This window comes from Oncorhynchus mykiss, chromosome 18, assembly GCF_013265735.2.
Source record: "Oncorhynchus mykiss isolate Arlee chromosome 18, USDA_OmykA_1.1, whole genome shotgun sequence".
Lineage (NCBI taxonomy): Eukaryota > Metazoa > Chordata > Actinopteri > Salmoniformes > Salmonidae > Oncorhynchus > Oncorhynchus mykiss.
The window spans coordinates 60,181,000-60,207,335 of record NC_048582.1 but is presented as its reverse complement, the minus strand read 5'-3'; the positions used below and the strand labels follow the sequence as shown (position 1 = coordinate 60,207,335).

At 43.4% G+C, this 26,336-nt stretch overlaps 1 protein-coding gene and 1 pseudogene across 2 annotated transcripts in view; both read left to right on the top strand.

Moving 5' to 3' along the window:
• LOC110496644 (HEPACAM family member 2) overlaps positions 1-5,388 on the top strand; it is a 52,777-nt gene extending 47,389 nt beyond the window's left edge. For both annotated transcript variants that reach the window (XM_036953420.1, XM_036953421.1), the window contains 6 exons: positions 1,818-2,117; positions 3,008-3,136; positions 3,681-3,702; positions 3,810-3,844; positions 4,254-4,327; positions 4,574-5,388. In XM_036953420.1, the coding sequence (XP_036809315.1) occupies positions 1,818-2,117; positions 3,008-3,136; positions 3,681-3,702; positions 3,810-3,844; positions 4,254-4,327; positions 4,574-4,708 (695 nt within the window). In that variant the 3' untranslated portion in view covers positions 4,709-5,388. The remainder of the gene's footprint in view (positions 1-1,817; positions 2,118-3,007; positions 3,137-3,680; positions 3,703-3,809; positions 3,845-4,253; positions 4,328-4,573) is intronic.
• A 1,405-nt stretch (positions 5,389-6,793) lies between these two features.
• Positions 6,794-26,336, top strand: part of LOC110496641 — a 181,909-nt pseudogene continuing 162,366 nt past the window's right edge.

Below are 26,336 nucleotides of genomic sequence, written 5' to 3'. Positions count from 1 at the left end.
ACCACACATGTGGAAGAAGGTGCTCTGGTCAGATGAAACCAAAATTGAACTTTTTGGCAACAATGCAAAACGTTATGTTTGGCGTAAAAGCAACACAGCTGAACACACCATCCCCACTGTCAAACATGGTGGTGGCAGCATCATGGTTTGGGCCTGCTTTTCTTCAGCAGGGACAGGGAAGATGGTTAAAATTGATGGGAAGATGGATGGAGCCAAATACAGGACCATTCTGGAAGAAAACCTGATGGAGTCTGCAAAAGACCTGAGACTGGGACGGAGATTTGTCTTCCAACAAGACAATGATCCAAAACATAAAGCAAAATCTACAATGGAATGGTTCAAAAATAACATATCCAGGTGTTAGAATGGCCAAGTCAAAGTCCAGACCTGAATCCAATCGAGAATCTGTGGAAAGAACTGAAAACTGCTGTTCACAAATGCTCTCCATCCAACCTCACTGAGCTCGAGCTGTTTTGCAAGGAGGAATGGGAAAAAATGTCAGTCTCTCGATGTGCAAAACTGATAGAGACATACCCCAAGCGACTTACAGCTGTAATCGCAGCAAAAGGTGGCGCTACAAAGTATTAACTTAAGGGGGCCGAATAATTTTGCACGCCCAATTTTTCAGTTTTTGATTTGTTAAAAAAGTTTGAAATATCCAATAAATGTCGTTCCACTTCATGATTGTGTCCCACTTGTTGTTGATTCTTCACAAAAAAATACAGTTTTATATCTTTATGTTTGAAGCCTGAAATGTGGCAAAAGGTCGCAAAGTTCAAGGGGGCCGAATACTTTCGCAAGGCACTGTTGCTGTAATATCACGTTACATGACTACCTTCTACATTATTGCTCATACAGGTAGAGTTTATTATCCTATTGTGTATTTCTATCAGCAGTTATATAAATGAGTATATTACGCTGATGGCTGCTGACAACACACTTCAAGTTGGAATTGCAGAGACAGGCAGAAACTGAGAGAAGATAATTACAAATAATTTACAGATGTTATTTCGTTGATACATGGTTATTCTTCATCTTACTAAGGAGGACCCCAATGATCCCTAGGCCCGACTTTGAGAAGCACTTCCCTAAGCCATTTCAGTATCACGTTGCCATTATCATTTTTGAGGATATGAGGTTTCATTATAGGCCCCCATCTAATACGTCCAGTTTGTTTTCATATCAACAAACCCGATGTGCAAGCTAATGTGATGACCACAGTGACTAGTAGCATATCCTAGCAACTGAGGCACACAGCTCTAATGTCAGCTTTGTTTTCAATATACGACGGCCATTTCACAATGGCAAAACGCCTTCGCTAGAACCTGAATGTTTGAGCGGCCATATGGCGTTGCTTCAGGCCGACACTCTGATGGCAAAAATAAATCAAAATACAGTAATTGCCACCTGTTCAGCTAAAGGACGTGAGAAGACCTGGACTACCACTCGTCCCTGTAGCAGTGAAACCACTCTATGTCTTGTAACCTGATTTGTAGTAGCGTAAAGCTTAATAAAGAGTAGTGAGACTAGCAAGAGCAGTGTGTGGGCTTCTTCTTTTTTCTCATATTACTCTACTGTTACCACGCACCTGAAACAAAGATAGCTCAGATGTGTGAGTGGTTTTTGAATTTTAGTGAAGGGCCAAAAGCAGCCTTACAATAGGACGACATGTTTACTCAGTTAATGAGATTCTGAATTATTGATGATAAAACAATTCATCTTAGCTGCCAACGGATCCTAGGTTTGTCACAGTCCCAATAGAGTTTGAAGTTGATTATAGTGTTTGTGACAACATGAGCCCCTCTGATATCTTCCAGATGGTCCTTACAACCTGGCTGTAAAGTCTGACCATGGCCTGAGGACCGGGGAGGTCTTCACAGTGAACCCTGGTGAGCTGGTGTTCTTCGACTGTCAGGCCGACTCCAACCCTCCCAACAGCTGTATGTGGATCTCTAAGACCAACAACGCCACTGAGGTCATCACTGTGGGACTGCGCCTGGAGGTCACCTCATACAAGCTGGCCCAGGCCGAGGAGTTCCTGTGCAGGGCGTATAACAATGTGACCCAGAAGCAGGATGAGACCCAGTTCACCCTGGTGGTGGCCAGCCTGGGGACAGGTGGGTAGAGCTGGGCTGCTGTCCTGGTGTGCTGGAGGGAATGAAGGAGGGACTGGGAACACACACACACACACTCTGGCCTGGGTTGCTGACGTAGCGTAGGTGGGACTGAGAATCAGGTCTGGGTAGCCACTGTGCACCTTATCATGCCATAAAGTACCAAGGCGAGGAAGAGGAGAAGATGAGGTGTGCTGTCAGAGGGACAAAGGGACAAATGTTACTGACATTTGAAACCTAAATGGTGTATATACTATAACCTTTTCTAAATGTGAGCAGTAGCCTTGAATGCAGATAGTCCAAAATAAAGGTACCTTCAGAACAGAACCAGGTAATTCACCTACACACAGTGAATCATAAATATTGTATTTCTTCTCAGTTGCTATGTGCCTGGCCTGTGTAAAAGTCCACTGGCTCCATAGGAGAGTAAACAGAGAAAAATAACAGCTGGTCTCATTGTTGACCACGTTTTACTGCATGTGTGGAGTTTCTATGTGTAGGTGGTTTCAATCTCCAAATGGGCAAACATACACACAATCTTGGCTACTGTATAGCAAGTGACATTGTTGAAAATACAATCTATTGAGAAGTATCTAAAAATGTTATGAACAAACTAAACTTACTAACTGTCCACCAGGTCTGAGTTGACAAGTTTACTCTTAGCTTGGACTCTATTCCCCAATGTGTAGCATTTAGTCACAATACCTGCAGGGCCTGTTTCTCAGTCACAGATTAAGCCTAGTCCATGACTAAAAAGCATTTAGAAAATCTCTATTAAATACAGTAGCTAGTTTTTTAGTCCAGGATTAGGCTTAATCTGTGTCTGGGAAATCGGCTCTGTCTAAGTTTTAAAATGTTATTCTGAATGTAGAGTTATTCTCTTTTATTTGTAGGAAAGGAGAGATATGTCCAGGAGAGCAACTCATTCTCTCCTCTGGCTGCCATCACTCTGTCCTGTCTGTTCATTACTGGCTGTATGTTACTGGTCTACTTCATAAAGACCTGTCATCATCCCAAGAGAGGTAGATGTTACGGCCCTCTTCATAAGTCTCAGGGTGACAGCAGCAACTGTGACCACAGAACACACACTCCTACTGTAGACACTAGATTTTAAAGTTTGATCACAGTACAGTAAATGTAAATGATCTGCAAATGCTATGTCAAACTGAAACAGGATATAGGAGAAAATATCTTCTGACTCTCTATATCATTTCTGTTATTGATGAAGAGCATGACTCTCTATATAATTTGTGTTATTGATGAAGAGCATGACTCTCTATATAATTTGTGTTATTGATGAAGAGCATGACTCTCTATATAATTTGTGTTATTGATGAAGAGCATGACTCTATCATTTGTGTTATTGATGAAGAGCATGACTCTCTATATAATTTATGTTATTGATGAAGAGCATGACTCTCTATCATTTGTGTTATTGATGAAGAGCATGACTCTCTATATCATTTGTGTTATTGATGAAGAGCATGACTCTCTATATCATTTGTGTTATTGATGAAGAGCAAAAAGTATCATCTTAAGTATCATCTTATCTTGTGTCTTTTACAGTTCTCATGAACATCTATAACAGGTAAGAACATTACTGATCCCGGCTTACACATGAATTAAGACCTCTGTCTAGGTAGCCTACATCCAGTAAATGGGTTTAATTCAAGTTTATTTGCCTCTACCATGCAGACCTTTGACTGAACCGAAGCGCCCACACTGTTCAGGTAAGTCCCCTCTCTCCGGCTGTACTGTTTACTTTATACCTTATAGCCTTACATTCCTGCCTGTTGTTAGGCAGTGTCGTGGACATAGCCTTAGACAAACAATACTCTTCATAAAAGCTTCACCAGCATAGAACAATTACAGTAATCATACTTGTTTGACTTGTGCAGACATATTTGTCCATTAGCTTGGTTGATAATCTCTTCACATTTCAGTTGGATTCATCTGTGCTTTAGTGGACTGAGTTCAATACATTTAACTGTGGTGGGGCAGTATTCGGTTTTCCCCAAACCAAAAGTGACACGTACTAAATCAAATAGTCTACTGGGAACAAGAAACAGGAAGTAAGTGGAGAGAGAATAGAACATTGACAGGTGAAGATATAAACTATTAACTACATTGTACTTGCAGGTCATGAGGATGCAACTGAAGACTTTGGCATCTATGAGTTTGTCTCTATACCTGGGAAAATGGAATCTACACAGGTATGTTGTATGTCTTGCAACAATGCAGCTTGGTACAAAAGTCCTAGTTTTCTGTTGTCTCACCTCTTTCATATTGTTGTGACCCTCGTTAATGAGCCCATGTTACAATCCCCCCATAGGGGTTAACCCTATTGGAGGAATGCGTAACATGTTTTCCTTTAACGCGTGCAACCCAGGTTCTATTCCCAACCCCTCCGTTTGCTATAACATGTAGTGTCCCTAAATGTGTTTGTTTTCATTTCCCAGGCATCAAGCAGATCTCTGGCACACCTAGAGTCTGTCCAGGATTTGCATACCACCATCTATGATGTCATTCGGCACATCCCTGAAACTCCCACCCTGGCTAACCAAAGTCTGCTGTTGAAGCAGTGTGAAGCCTAACTAAGAGACCAGAATATTATTAAAGATACTTTCTGAGTCCCCAAGTGGAACCATATTCTCTGTATAATGCACTATTTTTGACCAAAGCCCTATTTCTAGATAGGGAATAGGGTGCCATTTGGGACACAGTAAACATTGTGTAAATGAACTCCAGTGAGGTTTTCCTCCTGACAAGTGTACATACCTTCACCAAAGTCCCAATCACTTCTCTGAAATCCCATGGACATTATTAATCAATGGATGAATCCAAAGAGCTTTAATGTGTGAATAAGATATACTGTATTTTTCTCTTGTGCTATTTCAAGCTCTCTCTCTCTGGAAGTGGGCAAGTGGGCAAGTATGAATGAATTATCACATTGCAAGCGAGATACTGTCTGATGGCTGTGTTGTCAAACATAATTTTTTAGCATGTAAATACATCTATTCTACAGTGCATGCTATTACTTTCTTTTTCTTCAAGAAATTACATTTTGTTTTACTGAATAAGTCCTATTTATTTCCAAGTAAACGGATGATGGTCCTCTCTTTCTGATGTAGCATTTTTTATCTTGACATTGTCAAATACACTCCATCGGAGGTTGAAATGCCAGGTGTGCTGTTGCCTGTCTGCAAAGTATCGTACAGTTTCCTGATACAGATATGTGCTTTTTGGATTTTAATAAAGATTTATAACAATTTGATTAGACTCAAAGAGAGCAGCATCTTTCCATAATTAAATATGATGTGATAGGCCTGGTCTGGTGTGATCTGGTCTAGACAGGTCTGGTGTGGTGTGGTTAGAGAGAGGGAGTGACAGAAGGAGGGTTCAGCATGTGGCACTGTGCCTTCCATCTGCCCCTGCTGACTCATAGTCTCAAATAGTGTGTGTGTGTGTGTGTGTGTGAGGAAGAGAGAGGGAGAGTGGCGAGGTGGGAGATGGAGAGAAAGAGAGAATCTTAATTCAGATTCATGACTCGGGTAAAAGCAGACCAACTGCAAGAACATCTTTAGCTGTGTCAAGTGTGTTAGTTTATCCCCAGTAAGTACTGGAGAGTTTGTTATAATATTGACCAAATGCATTCTGCATTCAGAGTGTATTTTATGATGTCGGCTCCTGTTAGGAAGTCCATCTGTCTCTCTGTATGTTTTACGGGAGGATCCACTCAATACAACTGCATGACAAACAGCACTGGTGCCTGGAGTCAGCACCTCTCCTCACCTTAATTTGACAGGGAAATACTGGAGCGTCATTAAGCAGGAACTAGATTAGGTTGTGTTGTTTTAAACCAGGCTTTACTGGACCAGGTAGGCCTAATAGTGTTTGGTGCTTGAGATGATGTGTTCTAAGAACCCTTCAATTAACCCCATGATTTTTTAAACATGCCTGTAGCAATTCAATTACTATCCTATTTAATGAATGAGTTGTAGGAAGATAGGCTACATGATCAACATGCTGCATTATGTGATAGGCTACTACCACACACACACACACACACACACCTATTTATGGCCTTATGACAATTGTCTCTAACCAAAAGACCACATCACTTACAGTAAGTAGCCTACTATTGTCATTACTATGTTCAGGTGAGGTTGCAGGAGACACCTTGAAGTCAAATTGTATAGTTAACCTTCTACTTTACAATTCTGGAAAGCCACGGGAATGACAGTAGCCACAGGAACGGCAGTAGCCACAGGAATGGAGGCACAGTACAGTATGTGGCTTTAGTAAATGGAAATGGCCTGATCTTCAATGAGATACATATCTGTATATTTGTTCTTAAACCTGTGGGTTAGCCTTCACTTCTACTCTGCTGTGACTGCATTCAATAAACAACTTCACGCACATTTTTTTTTGTAGAAAACTTAAATAGAAAATAAACAAATTACTGTTTTTGACAGCATGAGAAAAAAACGTCACGCTCTGTAGCACCCATTGAACTACACTTCCCACATCTAGCAAGAAATAATAACGTGATAGATAACTAACATGGCCTCTCTCTCGCGGAGAGCAGGAACTGAAACGTTGATAGCATTATCATCTAAAATGAACCGGTTATCTGTTGGACAAAACGTTATTTTACGATGCAGAAGATAAAGTCACTTATGGCCCGGCAGGTAAGTGAACAAAGTCCCCGAAGCCTGTCAAACGCCTGGCTCTGACACAGCCGTAGCATGTTAGCCGTGTAACGTTAGCTTGCACTGCAGTTGACATCTGATCCGATAACAATATACTTGGTAACGATGATCTTGGTCTATTTAAACCACAGAACAAGATCCCAGTTAAGATATAGATTGCTGTCTCATTGAAGGCGGAAGTATGTTTTTAATTACATTTTTATTTAACAGTGACATGCAAAACATTAACATAACAGACAGAGGGATTCCACAAAGAAAGAAGAGGAGAAAAAAACAACACAAATTTACATCATATCAATTCAAATACAGACATGTAGCGAATACATTTTTTAAAACATTTTTTTAAATACGTTTTAATAACTCTAAATAGTTTTCCAAATCAGATAAAAAAAGAAAAGGGGCTTTTTCAACATAAATGTTGATTTGCGTATGAAAAATGTTCCTAATAAAAAAAATAGATTTATGACATACTCACGTTCAATTGTGGAATCTGTGTAGTAAAATAATATGTCAAACGTAGACATTTCAATGGTTGTTTGCAATTTTAGGCCAAGATATAGTTTTACATCAGTCCAGAACACTTCACTCTATAAACAATGACAGAATAAGTGATCAATAGATTCAGTTTCTAGTTCACAAAAACTGCATTCACTGGTAACATCAGGTATATATTTAGAAATCAAGCTACTACACGGATAGAATCTATGGATAATCTGAAAGGAGATCTCCTTTACTTTATTGGTCACCATACATTTGTGTGGAGTGAGCCAAGCACGACGCCAGTTTACATCAAACGATGAAGCCCAACAAAATATCGCAGAGGGAATAGACTTCCTGTAGAAAATATCCCTTAATAAAAAATAGTTTAATTTCGTATCTAGTAGACCTATGCTATTCACCTGAATATCGCTTACAATTGGAGATATTCCAAAATATGCATTATTCTGAAGTAACGTTTTTATCCCACTAGGTATAGCTTTAACAACAGTGTCATAATCCTTGCTTGAAACCTCAAAGTTGTATCTTTCCACAAATTCTCTCCGCGTAAATAAGAGTCCCACTAATATTAACTAATTGTCTGACAAAGGACAACGTTTTTCGAGAAGCAGTTACGGTAGAATAACATCTTGTTTCTATGTAATATCGACCCATTGTTCCATATAAAACATTTATGAGGTGAAAAGTTACAGCAAAGCCCAGCACATTGCCCACCACTGGCTCCAGGTCATCTACAAGACCCTGCTAGGTAAAGCCCCCCCTTATCTCAGCTCGCTGGTCACCATAGCAGCACTCACCTATAGTACGTGCTCCAGCAGGTATATCTCTCTGGTCACCCCCAAAACCAATTCTTCCTTTGGCCGCCTCTCCTTCCAGTTCTCTGCTGCCAATGACTGGAATGAACTACAAAAATCTCTGAAACTGGAAACACTAGCTCACTAGCTTTAAGCACCAGCTGTCAGAGTAGCTCACAGATTACTGCACTTGTACATAGCCCATCTATAATTTAGCCCAAACAACTACCTCTTCCCCTACTGTATTTATTTATTTATTTTGCTACTTTGCTCCCCATTATTTATATTTCTACTTCGCACATTCTTCCACTGCAAATCGACCATTCCAGTGTTTTACTTTCTATATTGTATTTACTTCGCCACCATGGCCTTTTTTTTGCCTTTACCTCCCTTATTTTATTATTTTACCAGGCAAGTCAGTTAAGCACAAATTCTTATTTTCAATGACGGCCTACCTCCCTTATTTTATTATTTTACCTTTATTTAACTAGGCAAGTCAGTTAAGAACAAATTCTTATTTTCAATGACGGCCTAGGAACAGGGGCAGAACGACAGATTTGAACTTGCAACCTTCCGGTTACTAGTCCAACGCTCTAACCACGCTCTAACCACTAGGCTACCCTGCCGCCCCTTATCTCACCTCATTTGCTCACATCGTATATAGACTTATTTTTCTACTGTATGTTTGTTTTACTCCATGTGCAATTCTGTGTTGTTGTATGTGTCGAACTGCTTTGCTTTATCTTGGCCAGGTCGCAATTGTAAATGAGAACTTGTTCTCAACTTGCCTACCTGGTTAAATAAAGGTGAAAAAAAAGAACAATTAAAGCTTGCTTGTGAAAAGCCGCCAATTTCACAGGAAGTTTACCCACAATATATGGACATTGTAGTAAAAAATTAAGCCCTCCAAACTTCTGAAAAACAAAATGAGGTATAATATTCCAGAAACTATGAGGATTTTTTATGTACCTTTCAACCCAGTTGACCTTTGAAATCTGACTGAAGAGAGTGAAGTCTAAGACATGTAGACTGCCATCACAAACCCTGTTGGTGATAACATCTCTTTTTATCTTATGTGGCTTGTTTTTCCACATGAAGTTGTACAATAACCGATCTAAGGTACAGCAAGTGGATTTGGGAATGTCAATATGTGAAAAAAGAGGATGCACGAGATAGCCCCTCAGCTTTTGATAAAAGCACCCTTCCTTGAATACTGAAATCCCTCCCTAACCATGAGGATATTTGTTGTTGTTGACAGATTCAGATACAGGGTTCAAATTAAGATAATTCACATCCTTAAGATTTTTGATGATTTTCACACTGAGGTAGGTTACAGTATCTATTACAGAGATGTTACAATCTGCTGGATTGACGACACCTTTAGGAGGAAGCATGTTAGCTAGCTAGCTTTCTCGCTTGCAAGGTACAGCCGTGCTCTGAGTGGCTGAGAAGTTTATCATTAGCCAGCAGCAAGTAACATTTAGGCAAAAACAATGGACATGGAAGTTCTCACCTTGCAGCAAGGTAATGTCAGCTTGCTACTAGGTAGCTAGCTTACATAAATAGCATGGCCTATCAGTTTCAGACATTCTTGAGGTACGTATCTGTATCTTGTTGCCAATAGCTAGCTAGCTATGTGCAGAGTCATAATATGCAGTACTATCTATGTGTCAGTCTGTGGCATACACTTCACAAACACCTAGTACTCAGATAATGACTACAGGTCAACACCACAGACGGTAACTCACCAGTGTGACTTCAGCCAAGGGGTGTTTTGTCTATTGATTGCTGCACACAGTATACAGTTAGATAAACCTGTCTGCTGTAAGCTACCAACTTCATCCTTGTTCTTGTTGACAGGGTCTGACAAGCCCACAGAAGAGCACGGCAGACGTCAGCCTCGTGGAGAACTTCAGGATCTCAAGCAATGTAAGTTCTCTTCAGAGATGTATAATAATTCCATTTGTATGAAGCTCAATTTAGTACTCTCGGATGCTATTTCATTTCACTGCATTCAGACAGTTGTTGGCATTACTGTTAACCAATAAACCACCTAACTGTACAGTTATGTATAATATATACAGTGGGGCAAAAAAGTATTTAGTCAGCCACCAATTGTGCAAGTTCTCCCACTTAAAAAGATGAGGCCTGTAATTTTCATCATAGGTACACTTCAACTATGACAGACAAAATGAGAAAGAAAATCCAGAAAATCACATTGTAGGATTTTTAATTAATTAATTAGCAAATTATGGTGGAAAATAAGTATTTGGTCACCTACAAACAAGCAAGATTTCTGTCTCTCACAGACCTGTAACTTCTTCTTTAAGAGACTCCTCTGTCCTCCACTCGTTACCTGTATTATTGGCACCTGTTTGAACTTGTTATCAGTATAAAAGACACCTGTCCACAACCTCAAACAGTCACACTCCAAACTCCACTATGGCCAAGACCAAAGAGCTGTCAAAGGACACCAGAAACAAAATTGTAGACCTGCACCAGGCTGGGAAGACTGAATCTGCAATAGGTAAGCAGCTTGGTTTGAGGAAATTAACTGTGGGAGCAATTATTAGGAAATGGAAGCCATACAAGACCACTGATAATCTCCCTCAATCTGGGGCTCCACGCAAGATCTCACCCCGTGGGGTCAAAATGATCACAAGAACGGTGAGCAAAAATCCCAGAACCACACGGGGGGACCTAGTGAATGACTTGCAGAGAGCTGGGACCAAAGTAACAAAGCCTACCATCAGTAACACACTACGCCGCCTGGGACTCAAATCCTGCAGTGCCAGACGTGTCCCCCTGCTTAAGCCAGTACATGTCCAGGCCCGTCTGAAGTTTGCTAGAGAGCATTTGGATGATCCAGAAGAAGATTGGGAGAATGTCATATGGTCAGATGAAACCAAAATATAACTTTTTGGTAAAAACTCAACTCGTTGTGTTTGGAGGACAAAGAATGCTGAGTTGCGTCCAAAGAACACCATACCTACTGTGAAGCATGGGGGTGGAAACATCATGCTTTGGGGCTGTTTTTCTGCAAAGGGACCAGGACGACTGATCCGTGTAAAGGAAAGAATGAATGGGGCCATGCATCGTGAGATTTTGAGTGAAAACCTCCTTCCATCAGCAAGGGCATTGAAGATGAAACGTGGCTGGGTCTTTCAGCATGACAATGATCCCAAACACACCGCCCGGGCAACGAAGGAGTGGCTTCGTAAGAAGCATTTCAAGGTCCTGGAGTGGCCTAGCCAGTCTCCAGATCTCAACCCCATAGAAAATCTTTGGAGGGAGTTGAAAGTCCGTGTTGCCCAGCAACAGCCCCAAAACATCACTGCTCTAGAGGAGATCTGCGTCTGACCTCTGTCATTGCCAACAAAGGGTATATAACAAAGTATTGAGATAAACTTTTGTTATTGACCAAATACTTATTTTCCACAATAATTTGCAAATAAATAAATAAAAATCCTACATTGTGATTTTCTGGATTTTTCTTCTCAGTTTGTCTGTCATAGTTGAAGTGTACCTATGATGAAAATTACAGGCCTCTCTCATCTTTTTAAGTGGGAGAACTTGCACAATTGGTGGCTGACTAAATACTTTTTTGCCCCACTGTAGTGTTACTCCCAGCTATCCACAACAGTGTTTTAGCTACTGACCTAAAACAGATAGCTCTCCCTCAGTATGGTAGTTACTTCCAATAGACTGTTCCTGTACATTTCTACATTAAATCATTGTTGGTTACCTGTAATTCTTAGCATTTTCATTTGTCACTGTAACCTAGCACTAGAGGACAGTGTGACATGCAATATGAGTGTTGAATCTGTGTCACAACATATCCTTTGAATGAACAGCTCAGGTTGAGAACACACAAGAGGAAGGCTATTACATTTCAGTCTTAGATTTAGCCAGGGTCTCCTGCAGACTTAAGACAATTTGCTAAAGTACGAAACACTAGGAGTCACATGCTTTATGTAACCACTGTCTTTCAGGTGTACATCATATTCACATTGAGCTGCCTTATCATATGTCTCTAGTCCTTCAAGGCTTGTTACATCATTGTCCTACATCACACTACAGAGAAGCCAAGTGTCAGAAAGATTGAGGTTGGTCATTCACCAGACAACAGTCCTCATGTCAAGGACCGCAATCAGGATAATGTATAGGGTAGCTGTCCTGCTGAGGCAGTATTTCAGTGTTTTGGATGGGAGAGTGAGCCATTGCTTAGAAAATGCAATCAGTCGCTGTTAGCCATGAGGGGCAGTCATTAGCCACTTGTTCGAATTCAATTTGTCAAGAGCGCTGCTTGAAGCAAAGAATGTCACAATGCTCTGTTTATAATGTTAGTCACTCTTCAGGAGCCGCACCAGCCACTTTCCTTTGACTTTGCTGTTTAAGCTCCAGCTGAATAGAACTTGGAACGGGACCAACCCCATTACCCGCCATACAGGGTGATGTTGATTCAACAAGACATTTCATTTCCTCTGTTCTGAGCCTGTTATTAACTTCCACAGTTAATTTTCTCCTGTCTGTGTGGGTCGGGGACTGCCGACTGCTGAAAGGTATAGATCCATTTTGGCTGTCAAGGTTTAGCCTATGTGAATGATGTCACATTGAACGTTGCCTGCCCCAAATGGTAACCTATTCAGTTTAGAGTGCACTATATTTGCCCTATATTTTTCCAGGGCCCATAGGCCCTACTTGTATTTTAATGCTGTTGTTGGAGTGGATTATAAAAATACAAAAAATCCTACACCATCTTTCGTTTTCACATAAAGAAAACTACACCAAATCAACTGCTTGAAAAGGTGTTCTGTTCATCTTTGTCCTTGACTTTCGTTTAAGGGTAGAACAAGGCAGTGCTGAAAGAGATGCTTCAATGCTGTCCCTTCAAAAAGACTGTCTGTTTAGGAAAAATATCCATTCATTAGAGGAGTCTAGTCAGCCTAAACACAGAGACACACGCACATGACACAAACAACACTTAAGCTAGCCTACTTCACAAACAAATACGTTTTAGCTTACATTTGTCTTGTACCTTTGAATGTGGACATAGAGCCTAGTCTACAATCCTAGTAGTGAAAAATGCTGTTGATGTCAGACTGCTTCTTCCAGAAAGTGATTTCAACATGTCACATTAAGATAAGAACATGCATTTGTATGCAACGTAATCAGTCGGGGAAAGAAAGCCAAGGGAAAAGGTAACCTGATTAAGGCAAATCTCTATAACGGCTTTCCTGACTCTCCAATAGTGATCAGCTGCTGGTGGACTAACTGCATTACATCCTGGTACTTTACTATATATTGAACAATGTAGGCTTCCTGCTTCTGAAACAGTCAAGGCTTCTTCCAAGCATGTTAGGTGGTTGATAGGCTTGCCTCTCTCTTTCCTCGGTGCTTAATGGAACTTTGAACACCATTTATCACCTATAAGGCTTAGAGACAATTTATGCTTGATCTGAAAATGTGGTGGGCGGTGCCATAGGGTTGGTGTGATGCAGTTGCGGAGGCACGCAGAGGCCAAATCGAGCTCGGTACTGCATCGCCTAGCGCCTCCCAAATGTTGTAACAATGCGGAGGACTCTGTATAGCTCCACATTGACATGATTGGTTGACAGTAGGTGAGGGTGGGAGGTCCAGCATAAACACAAACTCACTTCCTTCACAACAGCTCTGCTCAGCGACGCGCAAGAAGTATACATGCCCTGACTTCTACAGAGGCCGTGTGTTGGTCGACATGTGGGCTTCAATGTGCTATGAAGGAGAGAGGGAAAACATGTCCATCTTTTAGTATCCACCCCTTTACACCCACATACACCTGTTCCAGGGAGTATGTATGACTTGGCATTGCTGCTTGGAGAAGAGGGTCAAACAAAGATGTGGGGGGGATTTGCATACATTAGGGAGTTCAAACCATACTATTCACATAGCTCAAACTGGTTTGGCTGTGGATCAAACCATTAATCTCCCCCCTGGTGTAGTAGCATCTGGCTATCTCTAGGGAAGAGGAGTGCTGCTGAGTTTGATTGACGGATGCTGCCATCCAATGAAGACTCAGATCGATGGGCGGGTCTAGATTAATTTATCCAGTACCTGCTGGGAGCAGCGGGCCAGAAGGTGGCCATTTTAGGATTAGTGTGACCTTACAAGTCTTTGCTAGCCTGGGTTTTAGTCTGTTTCTGCTCTCTTGACATTTGTCATGACAATGAGTGAGATAGCTACAGCCATTTCACATGTCTAGGAACGGAAGTGGCAATACTGATTGTTATCTGCAAATTCTGTCTTTCTCCATATGCTTGTTTTTTTTCAAAACTGACCTCAGATCAGTGTTTAGGGGCATCTTCATCCTACTCCTTCACACAGTGGGGCTGGCTTTCAGATCTAGACTATTGTAGGCTTCTGCATCCCAAATGGGCCCTGTTTAAAAGTAGTGCACTGCAAAGGGAATAGAGTGCTGTTTGGCATGTAGGCATATTCCTTTAAAGGAGGTCACTTCTTTTTTGCTGACAGATAAGTGTTATTGTTGCAGGTGTCTCCCTCAGAAACTTTTATGCCTCTTGCCTTTTCTGGGGCTCTTTATGTGTATGACCTACTCAACTCACTTCTCAGACGAAGCAGCTGAGCCAATATAGTAGAATTCCTTTGATATTCTTCTTTTAAAAAAAACCTCAAAACCTTTTCTTCCCTACTATATTTTAAGAGATGCTTTTGTGGGCACTCAAATAATTCACTGACATTTAATCTAGGCTCCACAGTACCATGACGCGACGGGCATTGCCATTGATTACAATTCACTTATTTCAAGCTCATTGTATATGCATCCAAATAATCTCTCCTTCCTCCTGAAATGAACACTTGTTCACTAAAAGCATTGGATTGGTGATGGCATCTGCAAGAGGTAGTTTCCATATAGCGTTCAAATCCATAAGAGCAAGTGAACAAGTGCATACTTCAGGAGAAAGGAGAGATTATTCGAATGCACCCAGTTCCATGTTCGCTAGTTCTCTTATCCACCACTAGGTGTCCCTCTGACATCATGTGTACTGCAAAGCTCAACGTCTTGGTGTTCAGTAGTTACCACAGCCACAAAGTCATAAACCTCTGCCTATTTCTTCCCTTTATCTTCTTAAAATGTGATTTGAAACCTAACCTTCACCCAGCCTTAACCACAATGCTAACCTTATGCCAACCCTAACCTTTAAATTAAGTTAAATATAATTTTTATGATATTGCCATTTTTGACTTTGGGGCTGTGGAAACAGAACATCTGAACCATTTACATCAAACTGACTAGAAGAAACAAGGGAAGCTTCTGGAAAACCTTAATAATTATTATGAAATTAGTAAATTATTGTTGTTGAAAAAGCCATTTATCTAGGTCTTTTGACATTCAATCGAATAGAAAGTCGAGGTACAATATGCTAATAGCGTTGTATTGAGTTTATTTATCATAGTCCTCCTTGCAAGTGCTCAAAGGAATCAAGTTGATGTTGTTATTGTGGGTTTTGCTTGTGATGGATAGGTCAGCGGGATAATCTTAGCCTCTGTTGTCAGAACACCGCTCACAACATGGCCTCTGATTCTCTTTGATATCCCGTTAGATGACACTAGTTAACCCATTGCTCAGGAACAGATGAGGACATATAGTATGATGACCAATTAAGCTAGGGATGAATGAATATTCAGAATTGCTCTCATCGTGACAATGACATTGTTTTAATAATTGTTGCTTGAGTAGAATGTGAATTGATTGAGGAAATAATTGAACGCACACACACACGCAAACAAACACACTCCTCTCCCACTTAGTCACCTGGTATTGTTGCTTCTGACACTCACCAAAAAAGGAACCCCTTTGTCTGCTGCTTGATTTGCTCTCTGCATTCAATAACCACTTCATCTTTTGAACAGCCTTTGATAAGGCTCATTAAGCAGCCTACTTTTCGGTGCAAATGGCTTTTTAATTTCCCTTTCTGCCCATATTGAGGAGGAACTGCACGATGATGAGACTTTTTTTAATTTGGACGGAGGAGTTCTCATTGTTTGGTTTTAACCCATCACAGTAAATGTGATCAAAGCTTGATGGTTATGAGTGTTCTAAGAGCCTCTGCTCTACAGGGTTCAGGGGGAAGGTTTGGGTTGTGTTTGTGTCTCTGAAGCAGAGTGGAGGCTCTTAATGAGTCATTCAGTTAGGTTGACTTAGTTGTCTTCTATACCTTTTTAAAGAGAGAGGGAGAAAGAGAGGGAGGAAAAAAAGAGAGTTGAGAGAAGGGCTCTATCGACCTGGAGTTTTCTGAGAGACGCAGCTCACTTCCTGTCAATTTGGATGTCTGTCTTTTTCTTGTCGTTTTTTTTCTTTTCTTTATCAGCGAGCGATGACTCATTCAACCTCTATCCCTCCCTCCCTCCCTCCATAATTTCCCACCCACCCACACGCCTCCCTCCCTCCCTCCATAATTTCCCACCCACCCACACGCCTCCCTCCTACCCTCCATAATTTCTCCCCCCACCCCCCCACTAGGGATGCTGAGCTCCTACGCTCAGCTCACCCACACACTCTCTGTAGGCTCCTGCTGTGTTTTCTCTACCCAGCCTAAAATGTGGCAGAGCTGCACAGCATGCATTCACACGGGTGGTACGTACTCTTCCCTCTCTGAAGTGTCTCACTTTTACTTGAAAAATATGGTTTTGAGGCTATTTTCTCTAGGCAGAAAATAGACCTTATATCTCTGGTGTGGATGTGATATAGGCCTAGCTGTCAGTCCCTATATCTCTGGTGTGGATGTGATATAGGCCTAGCTGTCAGTCCCTATATCTCTGGTGTGGATATGATATAGGCCTAGCTGTCAGTCCCTATATCTCTGGTGTGGATGTGATAAAGGCCTAGCTGTCAGTCCCTATATCTCTGGTGTGGATGTGATATAGACCTAGCTGTCAGTCCCTATATCTCTGGTGTGGATGTGATATAGGCCTAGCTGTCAGTCCCTATATCTCTGGTGTGGATGTGATATAGGCCTAGCTGTCAGTCCCTATATCTCTGGTGTGGATGTGATATAGGCCTAGCTGTCAGTCCCTATATCTCTGGTGTGGATGTGATATAGACCTAGCTGTCAGTCCCTATATCTCTGGTGTGGATATGATATAGGCCTAGCTGTCAGACCCTATATCTCTGGTGTGGATATGATATAGGCCTAGCTGTCAGACCCTATATCCCTATATAAACAGGATGCGCTCTTAGGCCTACAGCTCGATGGCGGTTTTACAAGGCTGCTATACAAAGCCTACTAATGATAACGACAAGACTTATTATTATAATGATCGTAATAATAACAATAAGAAGGAGATCATGGTAAAGAAGGCTATATGAGCGACAGCTGCGTGTATATTATGTGTGACCTACAGGTGCTGTTAGTTTACAATAACATTTTTCTGCCTGTTTGGAACAGTGTAAACACAAAATAAATAAGTAATACCAATCTGTTCTAATGATACAAATATTAAAAACAGACAAATCTGTTAAATTGCTTTATCCGACATTTTGCCGTTGCATGAGGCTTGGTGCTCATGGAATCAGTAGGCTATTAATCAAACACTCAAACAGGCAACAGAAGCATTATCTGTCTTATTTCTGTAGATATATGTGAATGATTTATAAAGCCAGGGACATTTAACAGTTAGGCTATTGATTATAGACCTAAGTTGGGGTTTGCTCTCTTATCAATTTCCGTAGACAATTAGGCTAAGCCCTTAATCGCCCGGGACTAGTATTACTATAGAACTGTCACGGCCATCAAAAGAAGCAGACCAAAGTGCAGCGTGGTGAGCGTACATTTTCCTTTTATTTAAAATGTCGCCAACAAAACAACAAATGAAGACACAACCGTGAAGCTTACAGGGCTTAGTGCCACTAACAAAAGTCAACTACCCACACAAAAAGGAGGGACAAAGGGCTGCCTAAGTATGATTTCCAATTAGAGACAACGATAGACAGCTGTCCCTGATTGAGAACCATACCCGGCCAAAACATAGAAATAAAGAAACCTAGAAAACAAAAAATTGAATGCCCACCCCACATCACACCCTGACCTAACCAAATAGAGAAATAAAACGGCTCTCTAAGGTCAGGGCGTGACAAGAACGTTGGCTATGTCATTATTACCCCAGAATGTCTGTTATTCCATGGGGACGATTCGGAAGGGATTTGTTTTTTTCTCCAAACTGCCCCCTGTAATTCTTCATTTTCCCCCAATAAATTCACAGTTATGACAGAAGCCTGGAGGTTTTTATTCTATGCGTGAAGATATTTCAACAAGTCCAGGTGATAGGGCCACACTGATAACTCCAGCTTGGTTCCCAAGTTTCTTAAACAAACCAAACCATCTTTGGTATCGTGTAGCCATATTATTTGAATTGAGGAAGTGTGATCATAATCATTAGGATATTTTAGTGATCCACAGTAGACATCCTAAATGCCCCCCAGCCTTCAGATGTGCACTTGAGATGCGTTTTAAGGCTATGGATGCATAAATTAACTTATAATTTACATCCATTTAGGTCAGTTGCTGCTTTGCGATCTATTTACAGCAAGGGTTACATTAAATAGGCGCAATATCTTTTACTGATACATTTGGCAATATTAAATTCATACACACAAAACATTAAATTTGGTAGATGTAGGCCCTTCATATAAAGTTATGGGCAGCATTCATTCAATTTATTGAATCAGTTATTGTTTTCTTGATCAAACCGTTAGCAACACATGTCAAACTCAGACATTTCTCTCAAAACACAGGGATGTCGATTCACACGGGACTAGTATTATCAGAGGAACTTCAAGTTCACAAAAAAACATTATTCTGGCTGGAATTATTACTCTCCTGCCATGTACAAATTACTGACATGGCAGATTCGGACAGCACTAAAATTACAATTACAGTTGTGGTGTTTTGTGCTTGTGCACATAATGACATTAACCGACCAACCCCAGTAAAACTAATCCAATCCCAATAGAGCTTTAGGTAAGGGCTGTTTCCTCATCTCTCCTGCTGGTGCCTCCGCAGCTTTAAAACTAATCCAATCCCAATAGGGCTTTAGGTAAGGGCTGTTTCCTCATCTCTCCTGCTGGTGCCTCCGCAGCTTTAAAACTAATCCAATCCCAATAGGGCTTTAGGTAAGGGCTGTTTCCTCTTCTCTCCTGCTGGTGCCTCCGCAGCTTTAAAACTAATCCAATTCCAATAGAGCTTTAGGTAAGGGCTGTTTCCTCATCTCTCCTGCTGGTGCCTCCGCAGCTTTAAAACTAATCCAATTCCAATAGAGCTTTAGGTAAGGGCTGTTTCCTCATCTCTCCTGCTGGTGCCTCCGCAGCTTTAAAACTAATCCAATCCCAATAGGGCTTTAGGTAAGGGCTGTTTCCTCTTCTCTCCTGCTGGTGCCTCCGCAGCTTTATTCTCTATCCCAATATGCTGCTTCATTTAGCACCAAAAAAATGTATAAAAGTGACTGCTTGACTAAAGAAATCTTGGTCGACCAAACAATCGAGTTTGGTCGACCAGTTGACTAAATGGGGTCAGCCCTACACCAAGCAGTTTAGTCTTCTCAACTTGCTCAATTTCTACATTATTCATTGCAATATTTTGTTGAGATCCAGGGTTTAGTGAATGATTTTCCCCAAATACAATGCTTTTCGTTTTTGAAATATTTAGGACTAACTTATTTCTCGCCACACACCTGGAACTGACTGCAGCTCTTTGTTAAGTGTAGCAGTGATTTCACTTGCTGTGGTAGCTGACATGTAGAGTGTTGAGCCAGTGGCAGGTCATTAGTAAAGATTGAAAAAAGTAAAGGGTCTAGACACCTGCCCTGAGGAATGCTTAACTCTACCTGGTGTCATGACATTGCCCTCTTTGGGTACAGCAAGCCCATCCCCCTCTCCCAGCCCCCTTTCAACTAGGCTGCTGTGGTCAGAGAGAGGTCGTAAGTTCCTGAGAAGACCCTGCCTCATGGCCACACAGTATAGAGAGAGAGTGAAGTTTCATAGAGAACAAAGGAATTTCTTCCACCTCAGAGAACTGGAGGTCCGAACAAATTTCATGTTCCGGACTAGGTATAAAAGATCGGGGAAGAATCCAGCTACGAACTGGTCCGTTTGTTACATTTTGGGAAAGCTCATGGGAGACGGTGTGGCCACATTGCCATAACGCTGTTTATATAAAAGCCTCAGATATGAGGTTTACATCTAATTGTTGTATAAGATGAATGAGTGAGTATGATACTGTTTGTAAAATTGTGTGATGTGACTGTTTTGGACTGTTTAATGAAGGAAATCCCAATTCCCTTTTGAGTTTAACTAAATCAGAGGACCGCCCCTGAGCCCAGTTAGGGTCAGGCATCCTGGGACAGCCCCTTTTCTGCAATTACAAATAAAACCCAACTTTGAGAAATTCTCAACCTGACCATGTTTCTCTCAATCACGGGAGTACAAAGGTTGTAAACCATTGCTGAATCTTTTAACCATACCACGTGGTTAAACTCTTAGACTATCGATACCGACAGAATAAGAACAAGTCTTTGATATTAATTACTAGACTGCAGCTAGGAATTTGGTATCATTGAACGCGAAGAACGACAACCGCTGGAACATCTATCTATAACGAAGTGAATGAATGTCACTCTGAACTATCCCCCCTAACCAAAACTCTCCAACAGAGAGTTTTGGACAAAACTCGGACAAAACTCTCCAACAGAAACAAACTTTTCAACAAAGATCCCCTGTCATGTACTGTCATGTTGTCTTGTCTCTGTCCTTTCCCTTCACCCTGTCTCCCTCTGCTGGTCGTGTTAGGTTACCTTTTCTCCCCCGCTTTCCCCCAGCTGTCCCTTGTCTCCTCTAACTACCCATTCACCCCGTTCCCCACCTGTTCCCTTTTTCCCTCTGATTAGGTCCCTATATCTCTCTCTGTTTCTGCTCCTGTCCTTGTCGGATTCTTGTTTGTTTGTGTCATTCATGCCTGAACCAGACTGCCGTCATGTTTGCTGTAACCTTGTCCTGTCCTGTCGGAATCTGCCGGTCCATCTGAGCCTACCTATGTTTGGTAATTAAAGAAGCTCTGTTTAAGTTGATTCGCTTTTGGGTCCTCATTCACGCACCGTAACAGAAGAATCCGACCAAGAATGGACCCAGCGACTTCGGATCCTCTCCACTCAGCCGTCGAGATCCAGGGAGCGATGCTAGGCAGACACAAGCAGGAATTGTCTGCTGCTCGACATGCCGTTGAGACCCTGGCCACCCAAGTCTCCAACCTCACAGAACAGGTTCACCATCTCCGCCTCGATCCACCGGCCACTTCCAGGGCTTTCGAATCTCCGGAGCCCAGAATCAATAACCCGCCGTGTTACTCTGGGGAGCCCACTGAATGCCGCTCGTTCCTCACCCAGTGTGATATTGTGTTTTCTCTCCAGCCCAACACTTACTCCAGGAGCACTGCTCGTGTCGCCTACGTCATATCTCTCCTTATTGGACGGGCTCGTGAGTGGGGCACGGCAATCTGGGAGGCAAGGGCTGAGTGTACTAACCAGTATCAAGACTTTAAGGAGGAGATGATACGGGTTTTTGATCGATCTGTTTTTGGGGAGGAGGCTTCCAGGGCCCTGTCTTCCCTATGTCAAGGCAATCGATCCATAACAGACTACTCTATTGAGTTTCGCACTCTTGCTGTCTCCAGTGGCTGGAACGAGCCGGCCTTGCTCGCTCGTCTTCTGGAGGGTTTCCGCGCAGAGGTAAAGGATGAGATTCTCTCCCGGGAGGTTCCTTCCAGCGTGGATTCCTTGATTGAACTCGCTATTCGCATTGAGCGACGGGTTGATCTTCGTCACCGAGCTCGTGGAAAGGAGCTCGCGCTCTCCGTCGCCTCCCTCTCCGCATCACTACCATCTTCCTCTGCCGGCTCGGGTGCTGAGCCCATGCAGCTGGGAGGTATCCGCATCTCGACTAAGGAGAGGGAACGGAGAATCACCAACCGCCTCTGTCTCTATTGCGGTGCCGCTGGTCATTTTGTCACTTCATGTCCAGTAAAAGGCCAGAGCTCGTCAGTAAGCGGAGGGCTACTGGTGAGCGCTACTACTCCTGTCTCTCCTTCAAGATCCTGCACTACCTTGTCGGTCCATCTACGCTGGACCGGTTCGTCAGCTTCCTGCAGTGCCTTAATAGACTCTGGGGCGGAGGGCTGTTTTATGGACGAGACCTGGGCTCGGGAACATGACATTCCTCTCAGACAGTTAAAGGAGCCCACGGCCTTGTTCGCCCTGGATGGTAGTCCTCTCCCCAGGATTCAGCGTGAGACGCTACCTTTAACCCTCACTGTTTCTGGTAATCATAGTGAAACCATTTCTTTTTTAATTTTTCGTTCACCTTTTACACCTGTTGTTTTGGGCCATCCCTGGCTAGTTTGTCATAATCCTTCCATTAATTGGTCTAGTAATTCTATCCTCTCCTGGAACGTCTCTTGTCATGTGAAATGTTTAATGTCTGCTATCCCTCCTGTTTCCTCTGTCTCTTCTTCACAGGAGGAGCCTGGTGATTTGACAGGGGTGCCGGAGGAATATCACGATCTGCGCACGGTGTTCAGTCGGTCCAGGGCCACCTCTCTTCCTCCACACCGGTCGTATGATTGTAGTATTGATCTCCTTCCGGGAACCACCCCCCCCCGGGGTAGACTATACTCTCTGTCGGCTCCCGAACGTAAGGCTCTCGAGGATTATTTGTCTGTAGCTCTTGACGCCGGTACCATAGTCCCCTCCTCCTCTCCCGCCGGAGCGGGGTTTTTTTTTGTCAAGAAGAAGGACGGGTCTCTGCGCCCCTGCATAGATTATCGAGGGCTGAATGACATAACAGTGAAGAATCGTTATCCGCTTCCTCTTATGTCTTCAGCCTTCGAGATCCTGCAGGGAGCCAGGTTTTTCACTAAGTTGGACCTTCGTAACGCTTACCATCTCGTGCGCATCAGGGAGGGGGACGAGTGGAAGACGGCGTTTAACACTCCGTTAGGGCACTTTGAATACCGGGTTCTTCCTTTCGGCCTCGCTAACGCTCCAGCTGTCTTTCAGGCATTAGTCAATGATGTCCTGAGAGACATGCTGAACATCTTTGTTTTCGTTTACCTTGACGATATCCTGATTTTTTCACCGTCACTCCAGATTCATGTTCAGCACGTTCGACGTGTCCTCCAGCGCCTTTTAGAGAATTGTCTTTTTGTGAAGGCTGAGAAGTGCACTTTTCATGCCTCCTCCGTCACATTTCTCGGTTCTGTTATTTCCGCTGAAGGCATTAAGATGGATCCCGCTAAGGTCCAAGCTGTCATTGATTGGCCCGTCCCTAAGTCACGCGTCGAGCTGCAGCGCTTTCTCGGCTTCGCGAACTTCTATCGTCGTTTCATCCGTAATTTCGGTCAGGTGGCAGCTCCTCTCACAGCCCTTACTTCTGTCAAGACGTGCTTTAAGTGGTCCGTTTCCGCCCAGGGAGCTTTTGATCTCCTCAAGAATCGTTTTACATCCGCTCCTATCCTTGTTACACCTGACGTCTCTAGACAGTTCGTTGTCGAGGTTGACGCGTCAGAGGTGGGAGTGGGAGCCATCCTTTCTCAGCGCTCCCTCTCTGACGACAAGGTCCACCCATGCGCGTATTTTTCTCATCGCCTGTCGCCGTCGGAACGTAACTATGATGTGGGTAACCGCGAACTGCTCGCCATCCGGTTAGCCCTAGGCGAATGGCGACAGTGGTTGGAGGGGGCGACCGTTCCTTTTGTCGTTTGGACTGACCATAGGAACCTTGAGTACATCCGTTCTGCCAAACGACTTAATGCGCGTCAGGCGCGTTGGGCGCTGTTTTTCGCTCGTTTCGAGTTCGTGATTTCTTATCGTCCGGGCTCTAAGAACACCAAGCCTGATGCTTTGTCTCGTCTCTTCAGTTCTTCAGTAGCCTCCACTGACCCCGAGGGGATTCTCCCTGAGGGGCGTGTTGTCGGGTTGACTGTCTGGGGAATTGAGAGGCAGGTAAAGCAAGCACTCACTCAAACTCCGTCGCCGCGCGCTTGTCCTAGGAACCTTCTTTTCGTCCCCGTTCCTACTCGTCTGGCCGTTCTTCAGTGGGCTCACTCTGCCAAGTTAGCCGGCCACCCTGGCGTTCGGGGTACGCTTGCTTCCATTCGCCAGCGTTTCTGGTGGCCCACCCGGGAGCATGACACGCGTCGTTTCGTGGCTGCTTGTTCGGTCTGCGCGCAGACTAAGTCCGGTAACTCTCCTCCTGCCGGCCATCTCAGGCCGCTTCCTATTCCCTCTCGACCGTGGTCTCACATCGCCTTAGATTTTGTCACCGGACTGCCTTCGTCAGCGGGGAAGACTGTTATTCTTACGGTTGTCGATAGGTTCTCTAAGGCGGCTCATTTCATTCCCCTTGCTAAGCTTCCTTCTGCTAAAGAGACGGCACAAATCATCATCGAGAATGTTTTCAGAATTCATGGCCTTCCGTCAGACGTCGTTTCGGACAGAGGTCCGCAATTCACGTCTCAATTTTGGAGGGAGTTTTGCCGTTTGATTGGGGCTTCCGTCAGTCTCTCTTCCGGCTTTCACCCCCAGTCTAACGGTCAAGCAGAACGGGCCAATCAGACTATTGGTCGCATCTTACGCAGTCTTTCTTTTCGCAACCCTGCGTCTTGGTCAGAACAGCTCCCCTGGGCAGAATACGCCCACAACTCGCTTCCTTCGTCTGCGACCGGGCTATCTCCTTTTCAGAGTAGCCTCGGGTACCAGCCTCCGTTGTTCTCATCTCAGTTCGCCGAGTCCAGCGTCCCCTCCGCTCAGGCTTTTGTCCAACGTTGCGAGCGCACCTGGAAGAGGGTCAGGTCTGCACTTTGCCGTTATAGGGCGCAGACTGTGAGAGCTGCTAATAAGCGTAGAACGAAGAGCCCTAGATATTGTCGCGGTCAGAGAGTTTGGCTCTCCACTCAGAACCTTCCCCTTAAGACGGCTTCTCGCAAGTTGACCCCGCGGTTCATTGGTCCATTCCGTATCTCTCAGGTCATTAATCCTGTCGCAGTGCGACTTCTTCTTCCGCGATATCTTTGTCGCGTCCACCCGGTCTTCCATGTCTCCTGTGTTAAGCCCGTTCTTCGCGCCCCCGCTCGTCTTCCCCCCCCCCCCCCCCCATCCTTGTCGAGGGCGCACCTATCTACAGGGTCCGTAAAATCTTGGACATGCGTCCTCGGGGCCGTGGTCATCAGTACCTAGTTGACTGGGAGGGGTACGGTCCTGAGGAGAGGAGTTGGGTTCCCTCTCGGGACGTGCTGGACCGTGCGCTGATTGATGATTTCCTCCGTTGCCGCCAGGTTTCCTCCTCGAGTGCGCCAGGAGGCGCTCGGTGAGTGGGGGGGTACTGTCATGTACTGTCATGTTGTCTTGTCTCTGTCCTTTCCCTTCACCCTGTCTCCCTCTGCTGGTCGTGTTAGGTTACCTTTTCTCCCCCGCTTTCCCCCAGCTGTCCCTTGTCTCCTCTAACTACCCATTCACCCCGTTCCCCACCTGTTCCCTTTTTCCCTCTGATTAGGTCCCTATATCTCTCTCTGTTTCTGCTCCTGTCCTTGTCGGATTCTTGTTTGTTTGTGTCATTCATGCCTGAACCAGACTGCCGTCATGTTTGCTGTAACCTTGTCCTGTCCTGTCGGAATCTGCCGGTCCATCTGAGCCTACCTATGTTTGGTAATTAAAGAAGCTCTGTTTAAGTTGATTCGCTTTTGGGTCCTCATTCACGCACCGTAACATCCCCGACAACACACTGAGCGTAAATATATATATTGATTGCAATTGTTCCCGAATGAGTGAGTGTTCATGTGCAAAGGATTAGCATTTCAATTGTTATAATTATCAACTTTGTAGTGTCTCATCTCAGTTGACCCCCACTTCCCCTTTTGTCTAACAAGCCGCGATGCCGGTTTAGCCCACTAGGGCACATTCCCTTATCATTTCTTGTAACCATATTTACTTTGTTTGTTTGTTTATGCATTTCTGTGAATTACTTAGTTAGTAATAAATAAATGATTTAAGACAATTGATGTATGGATGACTCATAGTGAAGACGGGGTTCGTGTAGATAACCAACAATTTAGGACGTTTGGAATGAGACTAACGTGAGGTAAAGTAAATAATTAATTAATCAGAAGACTATTGAT